Here is a 16,876-nt window from a genome sequence, read left to right as displayed (position 1 = left end):
TCGAGGTTGATGCCATATCTGAAACCCAGCTGGGCAGATTTCAGAGAGAGGAACACCTCCAGCCAGGTTTCAGTAATACATGCCAGGTCGGCCTCCTCATCCAGGATCAGATCCCGGATGAGGAGAGTTTTATTTACCACCGACCTGGCATTAAGCAGCAGCAACCTGAGCCCAGGGCCAGAGTTACACTCATTACCAGTGCCCAAGATTGGGCTCACAGAGCCAGAACAAGGGACCGTTATTAAGCAACGATCCCTCGTTCCCCTGGAACGGCTAACTCTGTGGTCCCCTGGAACGGCTAACTCTGTGCCTCTCCCCAGCAACACAGGGATATTCCGACCCTCTGCCACCCCAGAGATCGGTGCCCCTTCCTATCCTGTCTCCCAAGCATCAGGTGGGCCAAATCTATCATTCACACTACTATCAATCAACTCATCCATACCATAACCCCACCCACCCCCACCAAACCAATCATACCAATCATTCCATTCATATCCACAAGTATATTTACCCCAGTCATCCATTACTTAGAACCCCAATTATATTAAAAAGCAATTAAATTAGTAGCAGTATAAAAATAGCAATTAATAGCGATATTAATATTAAAAACACCATTAAAACTGAATAAAAATAACAATAACAATACAGAAAATACAAATATAGGTAATAGTGAATAATTCAATTCATTTAGGAAATCCGGTCAGCAGCAACTAATAAAAGTGCTAAAGTTCTCAAAGTGCCAAGTTTCCCAAAGTGCCAAGTTTTTCAAAGTGCCAAGTTTTTCAAAGTGGCACGTTTCTCAAAAGTGCCAAGTTTCTCAAAGTGCCAAGTTCTCAGGGGCAGAGGTTATTCAAAAGTCAAGGATCATTCAGCATCTCTCTCCCCCCCCCAGACTAGGGAGGGGGGCGTCCATGTCTGTAAAACTCTCCCACCACCAGACCTTGATCTACCAGTCTCCTCCCTTGGTCTCCTTTCAGTCTCCTCTCTCCTATCGCAATGGTCGGTCCTCCGTCCGCCAGGTCTTCTCCAGCGCCGAGCGCACCCACCGCACAGCTGCTCGGCGTCCCGGTCTGCCTGGCTGGTCGCATTGCCCTCAAGAGCGTCCTCCTCCAACACAGTCCAACTCGTTCGGCTCACCCGACTCACCGGCTTGTTCATTCGCAAAACTCACCCCAAACTCCTTCACTCGTCCCCCCAGCCTCAATCTCGGCGTGGGAACATTCCCGGAGCGAGAGAGAAACTCAGGAAGAGAACTCGGAGGCGGGGCAGTTCGCTCGCTCCACAGCGGCCGCCATCTTCCGAGCCCCAGCTGATCGGGGCTCTCAGCTCTCAGCTCTCCCATGGCAAAACCAAGGAGAGGACGCTGCACAGGAACCGGACACCGAGACAAGGGACTTTCGGCTCACTGAACATGCACACTGGCCTTCAAACTAATTCAAAATTACCTATATTATTGATGTTATCACCGTAGTCCAGCGGAGCAGCGGCATCCCTCCTTCCTTCCCGCTGCTCTGCCGGAACCGGAAAAGAAAAACCGCCAGTAGCCCCCTCCGGTCCTCAGCTGGGCTGGACTCCTCGGGTGATGCCCAGGTCACGGCGGCTCTCACCCGCCCCCACGCTGAGCGTCTCAGATGTTCCTCGGCATTTCTGGCGTCTTAGGGGATCTTAAGTAGCCGCCAGCAGCCCCCTCCGGTCCTCAGCTGGGCTGGACTCCTCGGGTGATGCCCAGGTCGCAGCGGCTCTCACCCGCCCCCACGCTGAGCGTCTCAGATGTTCCTCAGATGGTTTTGTCTCTAAATTGCTCTCCCCACAGCTCTACGGCTACTATCAGTGGGAAGAGCTCCAGAAAGGTCAAATCCTTGACCAGGGGAGAGGCTCTCCATTCCAGAGGCCACATGGAATGGCACCACTGGTCGCCTAAGATAACCCCGAACCCGCAGGTCCCTGCAGCGTCTGAACATAACTGCAACTCAGCTTCCAAAAGAAGCTCGTGCCTCCAGAAGGAATGACCATTAAAGTGGGCCAAAAAGACCCGCCATAAGCGCAGGTCATTCTTGACCCCAGCGCTCAAGCAGGTATGATGATGAAGCAAATGTAGCCCCTTCATCGCAGTGTAAACCCTCCTGGAAAAGGCCCTGCTGGGAGCCACCACCCAGCAGGCAAAGTTAAGAAGCCCGGCGAGTTCCTGAAGCTGATGAAGGGTCACCTTCCGGCTATCTAACACTACGTCAAGCTTGCTCTGAAACTTGAGCAGCTTGTCCAGGGGCAATCTACAAGATTGCTCTTCCGAGTCCAATTCAATAACCAGAAAAGTAATCCTGGTGGTGGGACCCTTGGTCTTCTCGGGCCAAAGGGACCCCCAAATGAGCACAAAGGGCTTCAAAGGCTGACATCAGAGCAAAACATTGCTCTGAATGTGCGGGCCCCACCAACAGGAAGTCATCGAGGTAATGAATGACCGAACCCAGACCAGAGCGCCTCCTGAGCGCCCACTCCAAGAAGGTGCTGAAGGTCTCAAACAGGGAGCAAGATATGGAGCAGCCCATTGGCAACGCTCTGTCCACGTAAAAGCCACCTTCGAAGTGAAAGCCCAGGAGCTCAAAATCGTCTGGGTGTATGGGGAGGAGCCGGAATGCCGACTTAATGTCGCATTTACCCATAAGGGCTCCCACCCCACACTTCCTAACCATGGCCACCGCCGCGTCAAAGGACGCATAGCTTACTGAGCAAAGCTCATCAGGAATCCTGATCCTGGATGAGGAGGCCGACCTGGCATGTGCTACTGAAACCTGGCTGGGCCCAGAGGGAGGAGTTCCTCTCTCTGAAATTTGCCCAGCCAGGTTTCAGATATGGCATCAGCCTCGACCCCAGGGAAGGGGGGGAGGAGTGGCTATTATAGCCAGGGACAGCCTTGGCTTGCGTAGACATGTTGCTCCAGAGATTGCGGGTTGCGAGTCCCTCCTGGTGAAGTTGGACTTAGGGGTTCAGGTGGGCTTGTTTCTCATGAACCTGCCTCCCAGCTGCATGTCACAAGCCCTGCCTGTGCTACTTGAGGAGGTAGCCGGGTTGGCGGTGGGGTTCCCCAGACTTATTGTCTTGCGGGACTTTAACCTGCCATCGCTCGGCGAAACCTCTGGACTGGCACAGGAGTTCATGGCCACCATGACAGCCATGGACCTGACCCAAGTAGTACAGGGTCCAATTCATGAGGGGGGGCACGCACCCGACATGGTATTCCTCTCTGAGCAACTGAGTAATGGTCTGAGACTAAGGGGCTTAGAAGTGTTGCCTTTGTCATGGTCGGACCATTTTCTACTGCGGCTTGACTTCCTGGCTCCAATCCTTCCCCGCAGGGAGGCAGAACCGATTAAGCTGTTCCGCCCCAGACGCCTGATGGACCCAGAGGGCTTTCAGAAGGCGCTTGGGGTTATTCCAGATACACTCGTACACAGTTCGGCAGAGTCTCTGGCTGAGGCCTGGAACAAGGCTGCAGCGGAGGCTCTTGACTGGATTGCGCCGTTGCGACCTCTCCGCGGCACTAGACCCCTTAGAGCTCCATGGTTCAACGAGGAGCTCCGGGAGTTGAAACACCAGAAGAGACGTCTAGAGAAGCGATGGAGGAGGAGTAAGTCCGAATCCGATCGAACACTTGTAAGAGCACATGTTAAGACTTACAAAGTGGCGCTCAAGGCGGCAAGATGCACGTATCATGCCGCCTTGATTGCATCAGCAGAATCCCGCCCGGCCGCTCTGTTTAGGGTGACCCACTCCCTTCTTAATCAGGGTGGCGTTGGGGAGCCCTTGCAGAGTAGTGCCAAGGATTTTAACATGTTTTTCGCTGATAAAATCGCTCGGATACGAGCGGACCTCGATTCCAATTGGAATACAGAGTCGACTGACAACGAGTCAGTCGAAGTGACTGGGGCACGTACTTGTCCACCTGTCTGGGAAGAGTTTGATCTGGTGACACCTGATGAAGTGGACAAGGCCATTGGAGCTGTGAGTTCCGCCACCTGTTTACTGGATCCGTGTCCCTCCTGGCTGGTTTCGGCCAGCAGGGAGGTGACACGGAGCTGGGTCCAGGAGATTGTCAACGCTTCTTTGGGGAGGGGGTCATTCCTGGATCCCTACAAGGAGGTACTTGTGCGCCCCCTCCTCAAGAAGCCTTCCCTGGACCCAGCCATTCTCAACAACTATCGACCAGTCTCCAACCTTCCCTTTATGGGGAAGGTTGTTGAGAAGGTGGTGGTGCTCCAGCTCCAGCGGTCCTTGGAAGAAGCCGATTATCTAGGTCCTCAACAGTCAGGATTCAGGCCCGGCTACAGCACGAAAACTGCTTTGGTCACGATGATGGATGATCTCTGGCGGGCCCGGGACAGGGGTTTATCCTCTGTCCTGGTGCTTCTTGACCTCTCAGCGGCTTTCGATACCATCGACCATGGTATCCTTCTGCGCTGGATTGAGGGGTTGGGAGTGGGAGGCACTGTTCTTCAGTGGTTTTCCTCCTACCTCTCTGGTCGGTCGCAGTCGGTGTTAGTGGGGGGTCAGAGGTCGACATCTAGGTTACTCTCTTGTGGTGTGCCTCAGGGGTCAGTCCTCTCCCCCCCACTATTTAATATCTACATGAAACCACTGGGTGAGATCATCCAAGAGCATGGGGTGAGGTATCATCAATATGCAGATGATACCCAGCTTTACATCTCCACCCCTTGTCCAGTCAGTGAAGCAGTGGAAGTGATGTGCCGGTGCCTGGAGGCTATTGGAGTCTGGATGGGTGTCAACAGACTCAAACTCAACCCAGATATGACAGAGTGGCTGTGGGTTTTGCCTCCCAAGGACAATTCCATCTGTCCGTCCATCACCCTGGGGGGGGATCACTAACCCCCTCAGAGAGGGTTCGCAACTTGGGGCGTCCTCCTCGATCCACAGCTCACATTAGAGAAACATCTTTCAGCTGTGGCGAGGTGGGCGTTTGCCCAGGTTCGCCTGGTGCCCCAGTTGCGGCCCTATTTGGACCGGGAGTCACTGCTCACAGTCACTCATGCCCTCATCACCTCGAGGCTCGACTACTGTAATGCTCTCTACATGGGGCTACCTTTCAAAAGTGTTCAGAAACTTCAGATCATGCAGAATGCAGCTGCGAGAGCAATCATGGGCTTTCCTAAATATGCCCATTTCACACCAACACTCCGCAGTCTGCATTGGTTGCCGATCAGTTTCCGGTCACAATTCAAAGTGTTGGTTATGACCTATAAAGCTCTTCATGGCACCGGACCAGAATATCTCCGGGACCGCCTTCTGCCGCACGAATCCCAGCGACCAGTTAGGTCCCACAGAGTTGGCCTTCTCCGGGCCCCATCAACTAAACAATGTCGTTTGGCGGGACCCAGGGGAAGAGCCTTCTCTGTGGCGGCCCCAACCCTTTGGAACCAACTCCCCCCAGATATCAGAGTTGCCCCCACCCTCCTAGCCTTTTGTAAGCTCCTTAAAACCCACCTCTGTCATCAGGCATGGGGGAATTGACATTTTCCCTCCCCCTAGGCTTATAAAAATTATGTATGGTATGCTAGTATGTATGGTTGGTTTCTAAATTGGGGTTTTTTAAATTAACTTAAATATTAGATTTGTTTACATTGTATTATTATTGCTGTGAGCCGCCTCGAGTCTGCAGAGAGGGGCGGCATACAAATCTGATTAATTAAAAAATAATAATAATAAGTCATTCACTGATTCTCACTTCAGGAAGGACAAGTGGTGAATCAACCTAAATTCACCACTGGCCTTCTTGGGAACCACCCCCAAAGGGGAGACCCAAAGAGCTGGCAAGGGCGGTACCCTAGTACCCTGCCCTCGGCCACCTCTTTCTGAATTTTAGCCCTAACAATGTCTTCATGCCCCACAACCGATCTAAGGTTGTCGGACATGAAGGCTTTCCTAAGCCCAACATATGGGATCCTGAAAGCCTCGGTAAAACCCTGTAAGAGAGCAGCCGCCCTCCTACGAGGGTGATACTCCCTCAACAACTCTTCCAGCACTCCCAGCTTAACTGGGCTGGGCCCCTTTTCCCCCAGCAGGCGGGGGCCATTTAGCCGGCCCTGCCCTATCCTTCCTATCCTTGCCCCCTTTGGGCTTGGTGCAAGCACTGGTGGCGTGGGAGCCCCCACAATTCCCACACGCGTTTCTGAATCTGCATAAGGGATGAAAACACGCCCCTTTGGCTGCAAATTCATGGCACGGAGGGGCAGCTCTAGATGCACCTCCCCCAACTGCCCGGGCCGCAGGCGACAACACCAGCTCGTCCTCCATATAGTGACCGCTGTCTGTGCGGTTGCCACCCCCGGCCCGGGACATGTGGGTTGCATTAAACCACAAGTCAGGGACCACCACATCCCAAGGGAGTGTGCATTCAAATGCCACTCGCATCCTAAAGGCTTCATTGTATTGGCACCACACCGTGCCCTTGTACTCAAAATGAGCATGGGCAATCAAGTCAATGTACTTAAGCATAGAGGCAGCCCGAACGGGCTCCCTCTGAATCATCACTGAAGCATAGGTCAGGTATGCATACAGCCATGAGCTGAAGCACCTGCTAACCCTGACCTTCTTGGGCTTATCTACCTTAGCCTCATCCTCTTTCTCCTTCTTAGGAACTTCTCTATTGAGGAGAGAGAAAAGGTCTACATACTCCCCCTTCCAAATACGTTCCCTAACAGTGGGATGAAGGTGAAAACCCAAAGGCATGGAGGGTAACCCCCACGGAATGGCAGCTGCTCTAACAGCAGCCAAAGGGTCTAAGACAATGGGAACCCCTACAGTCGCCTCCCCCGACCCTGTCGAGGGCACTGAAGCCGTTAAAGGGGCTTGGGCCACCGCAGTAGCCATGGGGGAAGCCCAAATCTGACTACAGGTGATGGCTGAATTACCCCCTGAGTTGACCCCACTCCCAAAACCCGGTGGCATAAAGGCCTGTCCGGTCAGAGGGAGGGGCAGTGGAAGTGTTGGGTGTGGTGCAATCTCACCTGCCCCCAAAGGGGTAGAAGCCATCCAAGAGGACCCAGCTCCTAATGAGCTGGGTGTCGCTGTCATCTGCCCGGTCTGGGCCGCTGGTTCACCTGGTGGCCTGCCAAGCGCTGCTGGAGCTGAGGCCTGTATACTGATCTCCAGCGTGCATCTAAATCATCCAGCCTCTCTTTTTTTTTAAATATATTTTTAAATTGATTTTTAACAATTTAAAATCACACAACATAAAACAGTGCGTAGTGAATTGTGAGTTGTGCCCACCACCCCGACATACACACATTCCCCACCACCAAATTGGGGGTATTTCTTGTATAATCCACTTAACCCAAGAGCAATATATCTGTTTACATATTATAGAGTGATTCCAGTTTATTTCTTGTAGCTTGGTCTCGGATTCTGCTCGTCATATATCGTCTTACCTTGTCCCACCGTCCCATCAGCTGTCCCAACTCAGTTTCATTATCCAAATTTATCCTTTTTTCCATAATTTCAAATTGAATATGGTCCACCATGTACCTATACCAATTTTGCATTGTCCATTTTGTCGCATCCTTCCAACCCAAAACTATTACTGCCTGAGCGCTTTCTATTGCTGCTTTTTTTATTTCTCTAAATTCTCCCATCGCATTACTTTTTACTAGTACTGCCATTTCCTTAGTGATTGTCCATTGTATATTTAACATTCTATTGATATCCTCTTTCACTTTTTGCCAAAATTCCTGCACTATCGGGCATTCCCAAAACATATGCATAAACACTCCTTTATCTTGACAACCATGCCAACAATCCCCCCTGACATTCTGCTGAAAATGTGCAAATTGAACGGGAGTGAAATACCACTTATGTAATATTTTCCTTCTTATTTCCCTAATTCTTGTATTTTTAATTTTCCTTATATCTTCTACTATATTTTCCATTTCTTGTACCTCTACTAATATCTCATTTTGCCACCATTTTGTCAATCCATCAATCGTATCCCCATCTGACTGCACTAGCAGTTAGTTGCTTGCGCCTTTATCCCCTCACTTTTTTCTCTTATTATTTTCTCTAACCCTGTCTCCTCCCGCCATAATACTTCTTTATTCTCCCTTTCATTTAGATATTTACATATTGCATTTATTTGTAGCCACCTTCCCTTACCTAACTACCATTCTATACGATTTCTACTTGGCCTGCCATCCTTCTCGTATAACTGTTCTATCTTAGTTATCCCTCTTCCCTTCAACTCTCCTATAACCCTATTTAAGTTAATTTCGTTTTCTCTATTTATTACATAAAGCGATGACAGTTTAGATTTATATAATCCTATTTTCCCTTGCCATTTTTTCCAAATTTCCATAGTCCCTTTCATTGGGCCTATTAATTTACCTATATCACTCCTATTCCACTTCCTAAAAATTAATTCTCTATTGTTCATCCCGTTTATCTGTTTTTTCCAATTTCGCCCATTATTTTCACTTAATTGCAACTCCATTAACCTTTCCATTTGAAAAGCTTCCTATACAGCTCCAAACATGGAACTCCCCATCCCCCCTCTTTTTCATTCGCAATTAACCACTTTTTTCTTATTCTTGGTCTCTTATCTTCTTCAATCCAATAATTTAATTTTTTGTCCCACTCTTTAACCTTACATACCGATAGGCCCCCCCGACAGCACCTGAAATAGGTACATCATCTTGGGAGCTTTCATCATTTTTAAAGCTCTTATTTTAGAGAGTCTCCTTAGCTTTTTATCTTTCCAGCTCCTCATCTGTTTCAACATTTTCCTCCATATTAATCTATAATTAATCTCTTTCATTTCACTGGGTTTTTCAATAACCAAATTCCCCAAATATTTTATTTTTTTTAAGTCCTAATTTCAACCCTGATTCTTTCCTAATTTCTATCTGTTCTCTCGGATCTATATTTAAACACATAATCTCTGATTTTTCCATATTAACCGACAGTCCCAATTCCTGCTTAAACTCTTGTAAATATTTATTATACCTTTAATCATCTCCATCGGGGTCTGGGTCAATATAATTGCATCATCTGCAAATAAATTTATTTTCATTTCTAATTCCCCTATTCTATATCCTGCCCAAGTGTTATCTTGTCTTATCTTATTAGCTAAGGTCTCTATTGCTATTACGAATAATTTTGGAGACAAAGGGCATCCCTGCTTGGTGCCGTTTAATATTTTAATACTCTGCGTTCTTTGTCCATTCACTCTTATATATGCTTCATTTCCTTTATAAATCTCTTTTATAGTTTCACAAAATTTTTCCCCCCATATTTAATTTGTTACATAATTTATATAAATAACTATGGTTAACTTTATCGAACGCTTTATAAACATCTAATTTCAAAATTCCCAATTTCCTTTTAGTAGCGGTAGCATGGTGCATCACATTCATTACATTTCTAATTGGTTCACTTATTTTCCTTCCCTTCACGAATCCATATTGATCCTCTTCAATTATTTTTGGTAAAATATTTTCTAATCTATTTGCCAGTATTTTCATAAATATTTTATAATCCTGATTTTGCCAAACTGATCGGACGGTAAGACCCAGGCTCTCTTAAATCTCGACCCATCTTCGGAATGGTAACAATTTCTGAAAGCTTCCATGTCTGCGGGATATCACGATTTGACAATATATTATTAAACAATTTCCCCAAATGCGGCAACAAAACATTCACATAAGTTTTATAGAATTCCCCTGTAAACCCATCTGGGCCCGGTGCTTTGACTTGTTTTAACCCTTTAATCACTCTAGCAATTTCATCTTGTGTAATTTCTGCATTCAAAATTTGTTTATCTTCTTCACTTACTATTTTCCCAACCTTGAGGACTCCTATCTTCACTTGCTCCTCTTTATACAAATCTTCATAATATTTCCTCATTATCTCCTCTAACTGGTCATTACCATATCTAACCACTCCACTGGTGTCCCTCAATGCTAAAATACATGATTTTTCTTTCCTCTTGTTCAGATATCTCGCCATTTGCTGCATTGATCTTGTCCCCCAGCTCTGTATTTTTTGTCGCATCGCCATTCTCATCTTATTCCATTTAATCTCATCATACACCATCAACTGTTTCTTTTTCAATTTCAACAAACTATTCCAATCTCTACTTTTCGTTAATCTTAACTGCTCTTGTATCAAATCTATTTCCCTTATCTTCCTTTCCCTCTCTCTACCCCACCTCTTCCTAATATCTGCTTCCATACATATACATTGTCCCCTCATGAAGGCCTTACATGCATCCCATACAATTGATTGTTTAATACCACCCACATCATTAATTCTAAAATATTCTGATAACTCTGTTTGCAATTTCTCTTTATCTTGTTCCCTAGCAGTTACAACTGCATTATATCTCCAAATTTTTTGATTTTGTTCCTGACCTATTTCCAATTCTGCCATTAGTGGGGCATGATCTGATATCCATATACTTTTAATGTCTACTTTTTTAACTTGTATATTGCCTCCCCTATTCATTAATATGTAGTCTATGCAGCTAAATGTGTGATGTCTTGCTGAATAATATGTAGCTCTGTTTAAAATATCTGCATGTAGATCCACCATATTAAGTCTATTTAAATGTAACATCCTGCTATTTGCAGTCCCATTTGTTAATTGCATATTAAAATCTCCTGCCAAAAAAGTTGAGCCCTCCTTAAAGTTGTCTAACTTCTTCTTAGTATTTATTATAAATTGTTTTGTTTTCACATTCGGGGCATAAATTGCTGCTAATGTCAGCTTCTTTTGATTTATTTTCCCTTTAACAAATATCCACCTTCCTTCTCTATCTTTCTGAATTCCCACCTCTTCAAAATTAACCCTCTGATGAATCAGAATTGCTGTGCCTCGACTATTTTGTGTTCCTCTCGACTCAAACACCCATTTCCAATTTCTATCATTAATCAAGTTATCCCTTCCTCCCCTTCTTTTATGTGTTTCTGTCAAAATCATAATATCCACCTTGTATTGCTTAGCCATCCTTAATATCCTAAAACGTTTCAAATCCGATCCCAAACCATTCACATTTAAAACGATTATCTTACACTCTGTCATAATATACCAAAATCACCCTTTTCCCTTCTTGTTTTGCCCTTGGTTTACATTTTTCCCCTTTCCTTACCCCTATTACCCCCCCCCCACGTGCCTCCCCCTGTGCTCCCCCCACTGAGAGGGGAGAAGACAAGAAAAAACCTTGCCCATACATGAGGCACATTATCTGGATTGCGTTCCCACTCAACTAGCTCCTCTTTCAGCCCTTTTTAATTTTATTAAAGAGAAAAATTTCTCCCCCCCTCCTTTCTCCTTTAAATAATTCCTTCTTTAATTTCTTCTTTAATTTTAAATTCTTAAACCACCTTTTTCTCCCCCTTAGACTTCCCCCACTGAATGGCAGATATACAGGAATCCCAAGGCATCTCCAAGAAAATAATAATAATAACAACAATAATAGTAATAGTAATAGTAATAATTCTTTTCCTTTTCCTTCCCCCCCCCCCCCACAACAAGACAAGGGACCAAACACCATCACTTTCTGGCTCTCTTCTCACGCAGAGCCCGTGTTCTTCTCTGCTCCTTTCTGATGGCCTCCACCTGCCCGCTTAATTCCTTCAGCTGCTCTTCCCTTCGTCTTTCCTCCTCATCTGGGGTACTCCGACCGTCAAAAGCCTCTTCTCCTTCATATGCTAGTGCTCCAGTTTCATCAAACTTAATCCCCAGTTGATCCAATAAAGCCTTTCCCTCCTCCAATGAACGTGCTCTGTACATTTGTCCTGGAACACCAAGATGGCCACTGGGTAGCCCCAGCTAAATCTGGTTCCACTTTGATATAGCCGGCTTGCAATTGGTTTCAACACAGCTCTCGCTCTCAGGGTTTCCCAGGAAAGATCCCTCAGAACCCTTATCTCATTTCCGTCTTGTTTAAGGCTCGTAGAAGTCTTCAAAGTTTTATAAATCATCTCTGCTTTTTTTTCACTGAGGAAAGCGATGATCACATCTCTCTGTCTGCCGTCTCTTCTGGGGGCTGCCCAGTGAACACGCAACAGCTCCTCCACGCTGACATGCACGCCTGTCTGTTTATTTAACCAAGCACAGACAGCTTCTGTTAACTTAAAATCAGAGGCCGAATCCATTCTGAACCCTCATAAACGCAAATTCCTCCTTCTCTGTCTGTCCTCCAAATTTGCGATTCTATCATTTATTTGTCTTATTTTTCCATCGTAATCCATCACTTGTTTCTCAACTTCCAGTATCTTTCCAGCAGAAGAATCTCCCTCCTTTTTAATTTGTTTAACTTCTAAGTCCAGCTGTTCCATTTTTGTCTCAACTTTATTAAATCTCTGTTCAAATCCACTACAAATATCCAGCAGTTTATCCAGTTTTTTTTCAATGTTAGCCAGGCTGGAGACGTCTTCTTTTTTCCCTCCCTCCGCCATTTTAAGATTTATTGTACTCACTTATCACTTCCTTGTTATAGCGAAAGCACCTCCGTCTTTGCTTGAAATCGTAAATCTTCAAATTCTCTTTGATGCCGGCAGATTCCTGTTTCTCCTATTTTTTTCTAACGAAGATTTATAGTCTTTTTAAGGGGGAGAAAACTCTTTACATTTTATATTTATTCGGAGCCAGAGGTGAAATGCCTAGAAACCCATCGGCGCGTGCGCAATCAATCATCCAGCCTCTCGATGATCCTGGACCAGGAATGAGCAGGTATATTAGAATCAGGTGTAGGAGGACCCCTCATCCTGCCCGCTCTACTGACCCCAGATTGAGCATCTGCTTGAATCAGCCGGGCCCTAGCAGAGGGTCTCAAGGCCCTCCTAGGCCGACCCCGTCTCTGTAGGTGATGGTAGAGGCTTCTGCCTTTTGGGAGTCATTGAGACAGGATGGCTCAGAAAGGGAGCAAATAAAAAAACCCTTGCTGCTTGGGAATTGCTCAAAGGAAATCCTTCCTGGAGATCTAATAAGGCCAAGCAGCCTTCTCCCAAAAAGGGGAAGCCCACCCCTCGAGCCCGGGGCCTGTGAATAACAGGCCCTAACCAGGCCTACTAGGCCTCAACACACACACCCCCAATGACAGTCAAAAACAGCCAAAATGAGGAGAAAAGGAGGAGAAAAGACCCCCCAAGGGAAAGGCTCCCGTCCGGGAAGAAGACCCCCTTTAAACTAAAGGGATCCATGGCTTTCCACCCACACGACACCAAACCGGGCCTCCAAACATTGCAGCCTAAAATGGCTGATGCCACGAGGCAGATCGTAAGATGGCTGCCGCAGGAAAGCAAACCCCGGCTGGGTGTTCGCTTCATCATCACGGGGCGAAAAGGAGGCCCTGAAGCCTGTCTAGCCCTTTTATAGGACTGACAGGCTCCGCCCCCGACGACGTCATCGGCTAGGCCGAAGCTTCCGGAAGCTGGCTGAGATCTCGCGAAATCTCGCGAGATCTCGGCCTTCCCAAGATGGCGGCTACGCCGAAGGGCCGTGTCTCTCTGGCCCTGCAGCAAATCCGGGCCGGGGAGTGAAGCACCGGCCAGGCATTCTGGAATTTATGTTGTACAAGCAAAATCTGACACATTTACTTATACAAACAAATCATCTTAACAAAAAACAGTGATTTGCTATTCTCTCTTTTCACACTTAAAATTTTGCTCCTGTGGGAAGGCATACACAAAAGAATTAAAATTCTTTCATTTTACACATTACAGGAAGGACCTAAATAATAATCAGCCCTGTTGAGTATTCACAATCTGTTTGATTAACAACCTGTACATCATCCAGGAACTTCTATTATGTTAGCCTTGTTAAATTATACTGAGTTGGATCGAAGAGATTAATGAACTTTACAGAGAAAGAAACACCTGTAAATTTTGTAATACTTTGTGTTACAAAGTATTTTGTAATACTTTGTATTTATGTATAATATACATTATACATAAATACACAGACATGTTTAACTTCTATAATTTTTCATTCTTTTTGTGATTTAATTTAAAGCTGTTGAAAATTCTCTGTTACAATTACAAATCTCTATATTGTAATACAATTCCTAGCAAATCTGGAAAAAAAAATCCCTTTTGCTGAATTCCTGCTTTTCTTATAGTTGGGGGGGGTTAAGTTTTGGCTATTATTCTAAGATAAAGTTACATTTTATAGTTCTATATTGTTTATGGTCTCTACCAATTTTTTCGGAGTATAAGACGCACCTAGATTTTAGAGGAGGAAAACAAGGGAAAAAATATTCTGAAAAATATTCTGAAATTGTGTAGTAATTAAGTTTTATTATTTAATAAAATACCAGTGTAGCAGAATTGTTTTTACAACCATGTACTGTTTACTTTTTACAACCATGTACTTCAGACTTGACAGCTTTAAGACTCCCAGAATTCCTCCTCCAGTCATGCTAGATGGGGTAATTGGAAGGCAAAAGCACCCCTGTTTTGGGGGGAAATGGCCCATTTTTGCCACCACCCCCCCTTTTTTTTTTTTTGCAAAAACAGGGCATGCAGAGGGTTTGGGCAGCCTTCAGAGGGCTCCTAGGGAGTGGGTCAAGGCAAAAATGCCCTTGTTTTTGAAAAAAATGTCCCTCTTTTTGCAAAAAACAGGGATGTTTTTGCCTTTCATCACCAAAATGGAATGCAGAGGTGGGACTTTAAGAGACCAAAAATGGTTTTATTTGGTATATAAGATGCACCAACATTTCCACCTTCATTTGGGGGCCAAAAAAAGTATGTCTTATACGCCGAAAAATATGTGTGTCCTATACTCCAAAAAATACGGTATATTATTTATGGTGTCATATTATTTATATTTTACTCCATACAATCACTAATGTACTTTCATAAGAATGTATTCACTGGGTTACATTGAAAATCATTACCTGTACTTTTCTAATTACAGTTTTCTTTTGGTTTCAGATGCTGTTTATTCAAGGCACTAAAGCTCAAACAGATTCCTGCTTTTTTGCAGTTCTATCTGTTAGGTTTTTTTAAATTAAGTTTTTTAAATATTTTATGCACTATAAGTGCCAGACGTATTTGAAGCTGTGTATAATTTATTAGTCTGGTGATATTTTAAAATACATAATTTAAATATAATAGATATTGTTGTAGATAAATATTTTTTGATATGTAAATACGTTTTATCTATATTGTTTATATTATTCTTCAGATAATACTATTTTTCTATGTTAAAGTTATTTTAATGAAATATTCCTTATAAACTATCTTATGCTGAAAATGTATAAAGACATGTGATCCCCCCCCAAAAAATGATCCTTGAAATCTAACATATGGTTTGTATCTTATTCTAGCCATCTTTGTACACATGTAAAATACAGACTGCATATCCCAAGCTCTCCAACAAAGTCGGGTTTCCTAGACTTTTGAAAAAAATGGGTTTTGCCTTAATAAACCTATTGAGAGCCCACAGAGTTACAGAAATAAGTATACTATTTTCTTCATGGCACAATGTAAGGTAGCTATCTCAAACCACAGAAGTCAAGGGGAGTAGAATCAATATAGCTGTTTCTGCAATTCGAGTATCCCTCTACTTTCAAAACTGTTGTGCATGTCACAGAATCGCCTTTGAAGAGCTTGGCAGAGAACGAAGGAGGGTGGGAGGGAGAAAGTAAGGAAACAAGGAAGGCCTAAACTCAGACTGAAAAGCAACATTGCCCCTGATACAGCCAGAGTCATTGCCCATCTAGCTGAATTTTGGAAATGGAGAAAAGAGTGAAATCGGCTATATGTCTTATGTTGTTGCAAATGTCAGATTAAAACATAACCAAAAGCTTTCAGTTAACTTTCAATTTAAGTGCTATGGTAGAACAAACTTTTTTTCAAGCATAAAGCATAAAATACATTTTGCATAAAATCTTACAAACTCTCTGTGAAAAATTTTTTGGGACAATTTGGTCATTATACAAAATCAAATCCTAATCTGATGAAAGACTCTCTAATATTGAAAGAGAGGGTTTCTTCAGCTTAAGGAAAATGTAAGTAATATTATTCATCACCTCTAAATATTTTGACAGCACTTTTGTAGGTAGAAAAAAATTAACAATAGCCATTTTATGATTTTAAAAACAAACCCTGGGTTTACTTGCATGAATGGTTTATTCACATTTTTCTTCTATGATCTGACATTTCTGAACAATATTCAAAATTTCTGATTAATTTTATTTCTTTGCTTGACTCATTTGTATGCCATTTTTCCAGTAAGATGTCTGAGCTTCACATTTATAGTAAAAAAAAACAACAAGAGAAAAAACAGATTTAAATAACAACACTATAGCAATAGAAAAAGTACCTCTACCTAAAAACACCTCTACTTAAGAACTTTTCTAGATAAGAACCGGGTGTTCAAGATTTTTTTGCCTCTTCTTAAGAATCATTTAAGAACCCGAGCCCAGAAAAATTTTCCAGGAAATTTGAGAGCAGCATGAAGGCCTGGCCAGTTTCCTGCCATTTTCCCTTTAATCCCAGCAATCTCGGGCTTTTCTGGGCTGCCAGAGGAGCCTTTTGGTGGTGCTTAAGGAGGCTTTGGCAGTCCAAAGCGAACAAAGCATTTTCCTTTCTCTGGGTGATTGGACAGGGAATAAACCTCTGCCAGCACCCAGAGAAAAGAAATGCTCCCTTCACTCTAAGCTACTCAGAGCGAATGAAGCATTTTCCTTTCCCTGGGCACTTGGAGAGGGAATAAACCACTTCACTTCCCTCGCGCTGCCTCTCATACACCTGGTGCAAGGTTTCCTCCTGGAGCGTCTGGACGCAGAAAGGCAAAAACCTTAAAGTTTTGGATTTTTTTGATTCCCCTCACCTCACCTTCTTCCTTCAGCAGCGACTGTCCTCCTCCT

General features: G+C 44.5%; 1 protein-coding gene across 1 annotated transcript in view; it reads left to right on the top strand.

The window, feature by feature from the left end:
• The window catches only part of PTPRB (protein tyrosine phosphatase receptor type B), a 92,856-nt gene extending 76,566 nt beyond the window's left edge, over nt 1-16,290 (top strand). The window contains 1 exon segment of the mRNA XM_070755704.1: nt 14,937-16,290. Coding sequence (XP_070611805.1) covers nt 14,937-14,959 — 23 coding nt within the window. The 3' untranslated portion in view covers nt 14,960-16,290.
• The last annotated feature ends 586 nt before the right edge of the window (nt 16,291-16,876 follow it).

Source organism: Erythrolamprus reginae, chromosome 6 (genome assembly GCF_031021105.1).
Source record: "Erythrolamprus reginae isolate rEryReg1 chromosome 6, rEryReg1.hap1, whole genome shotgun sequence".
NCBI lineage: Eukaryota > Metazoa > Chordata > Lepidosauria > Squamata > Dipsadidae > Erythrolamprus > Erythrolamprus reginae.
The sequence above is the reverse complement of the archived record's forward strand: the minus strand, read 5'-3'. Positions and strand labels throughout refer to the sequence as shown.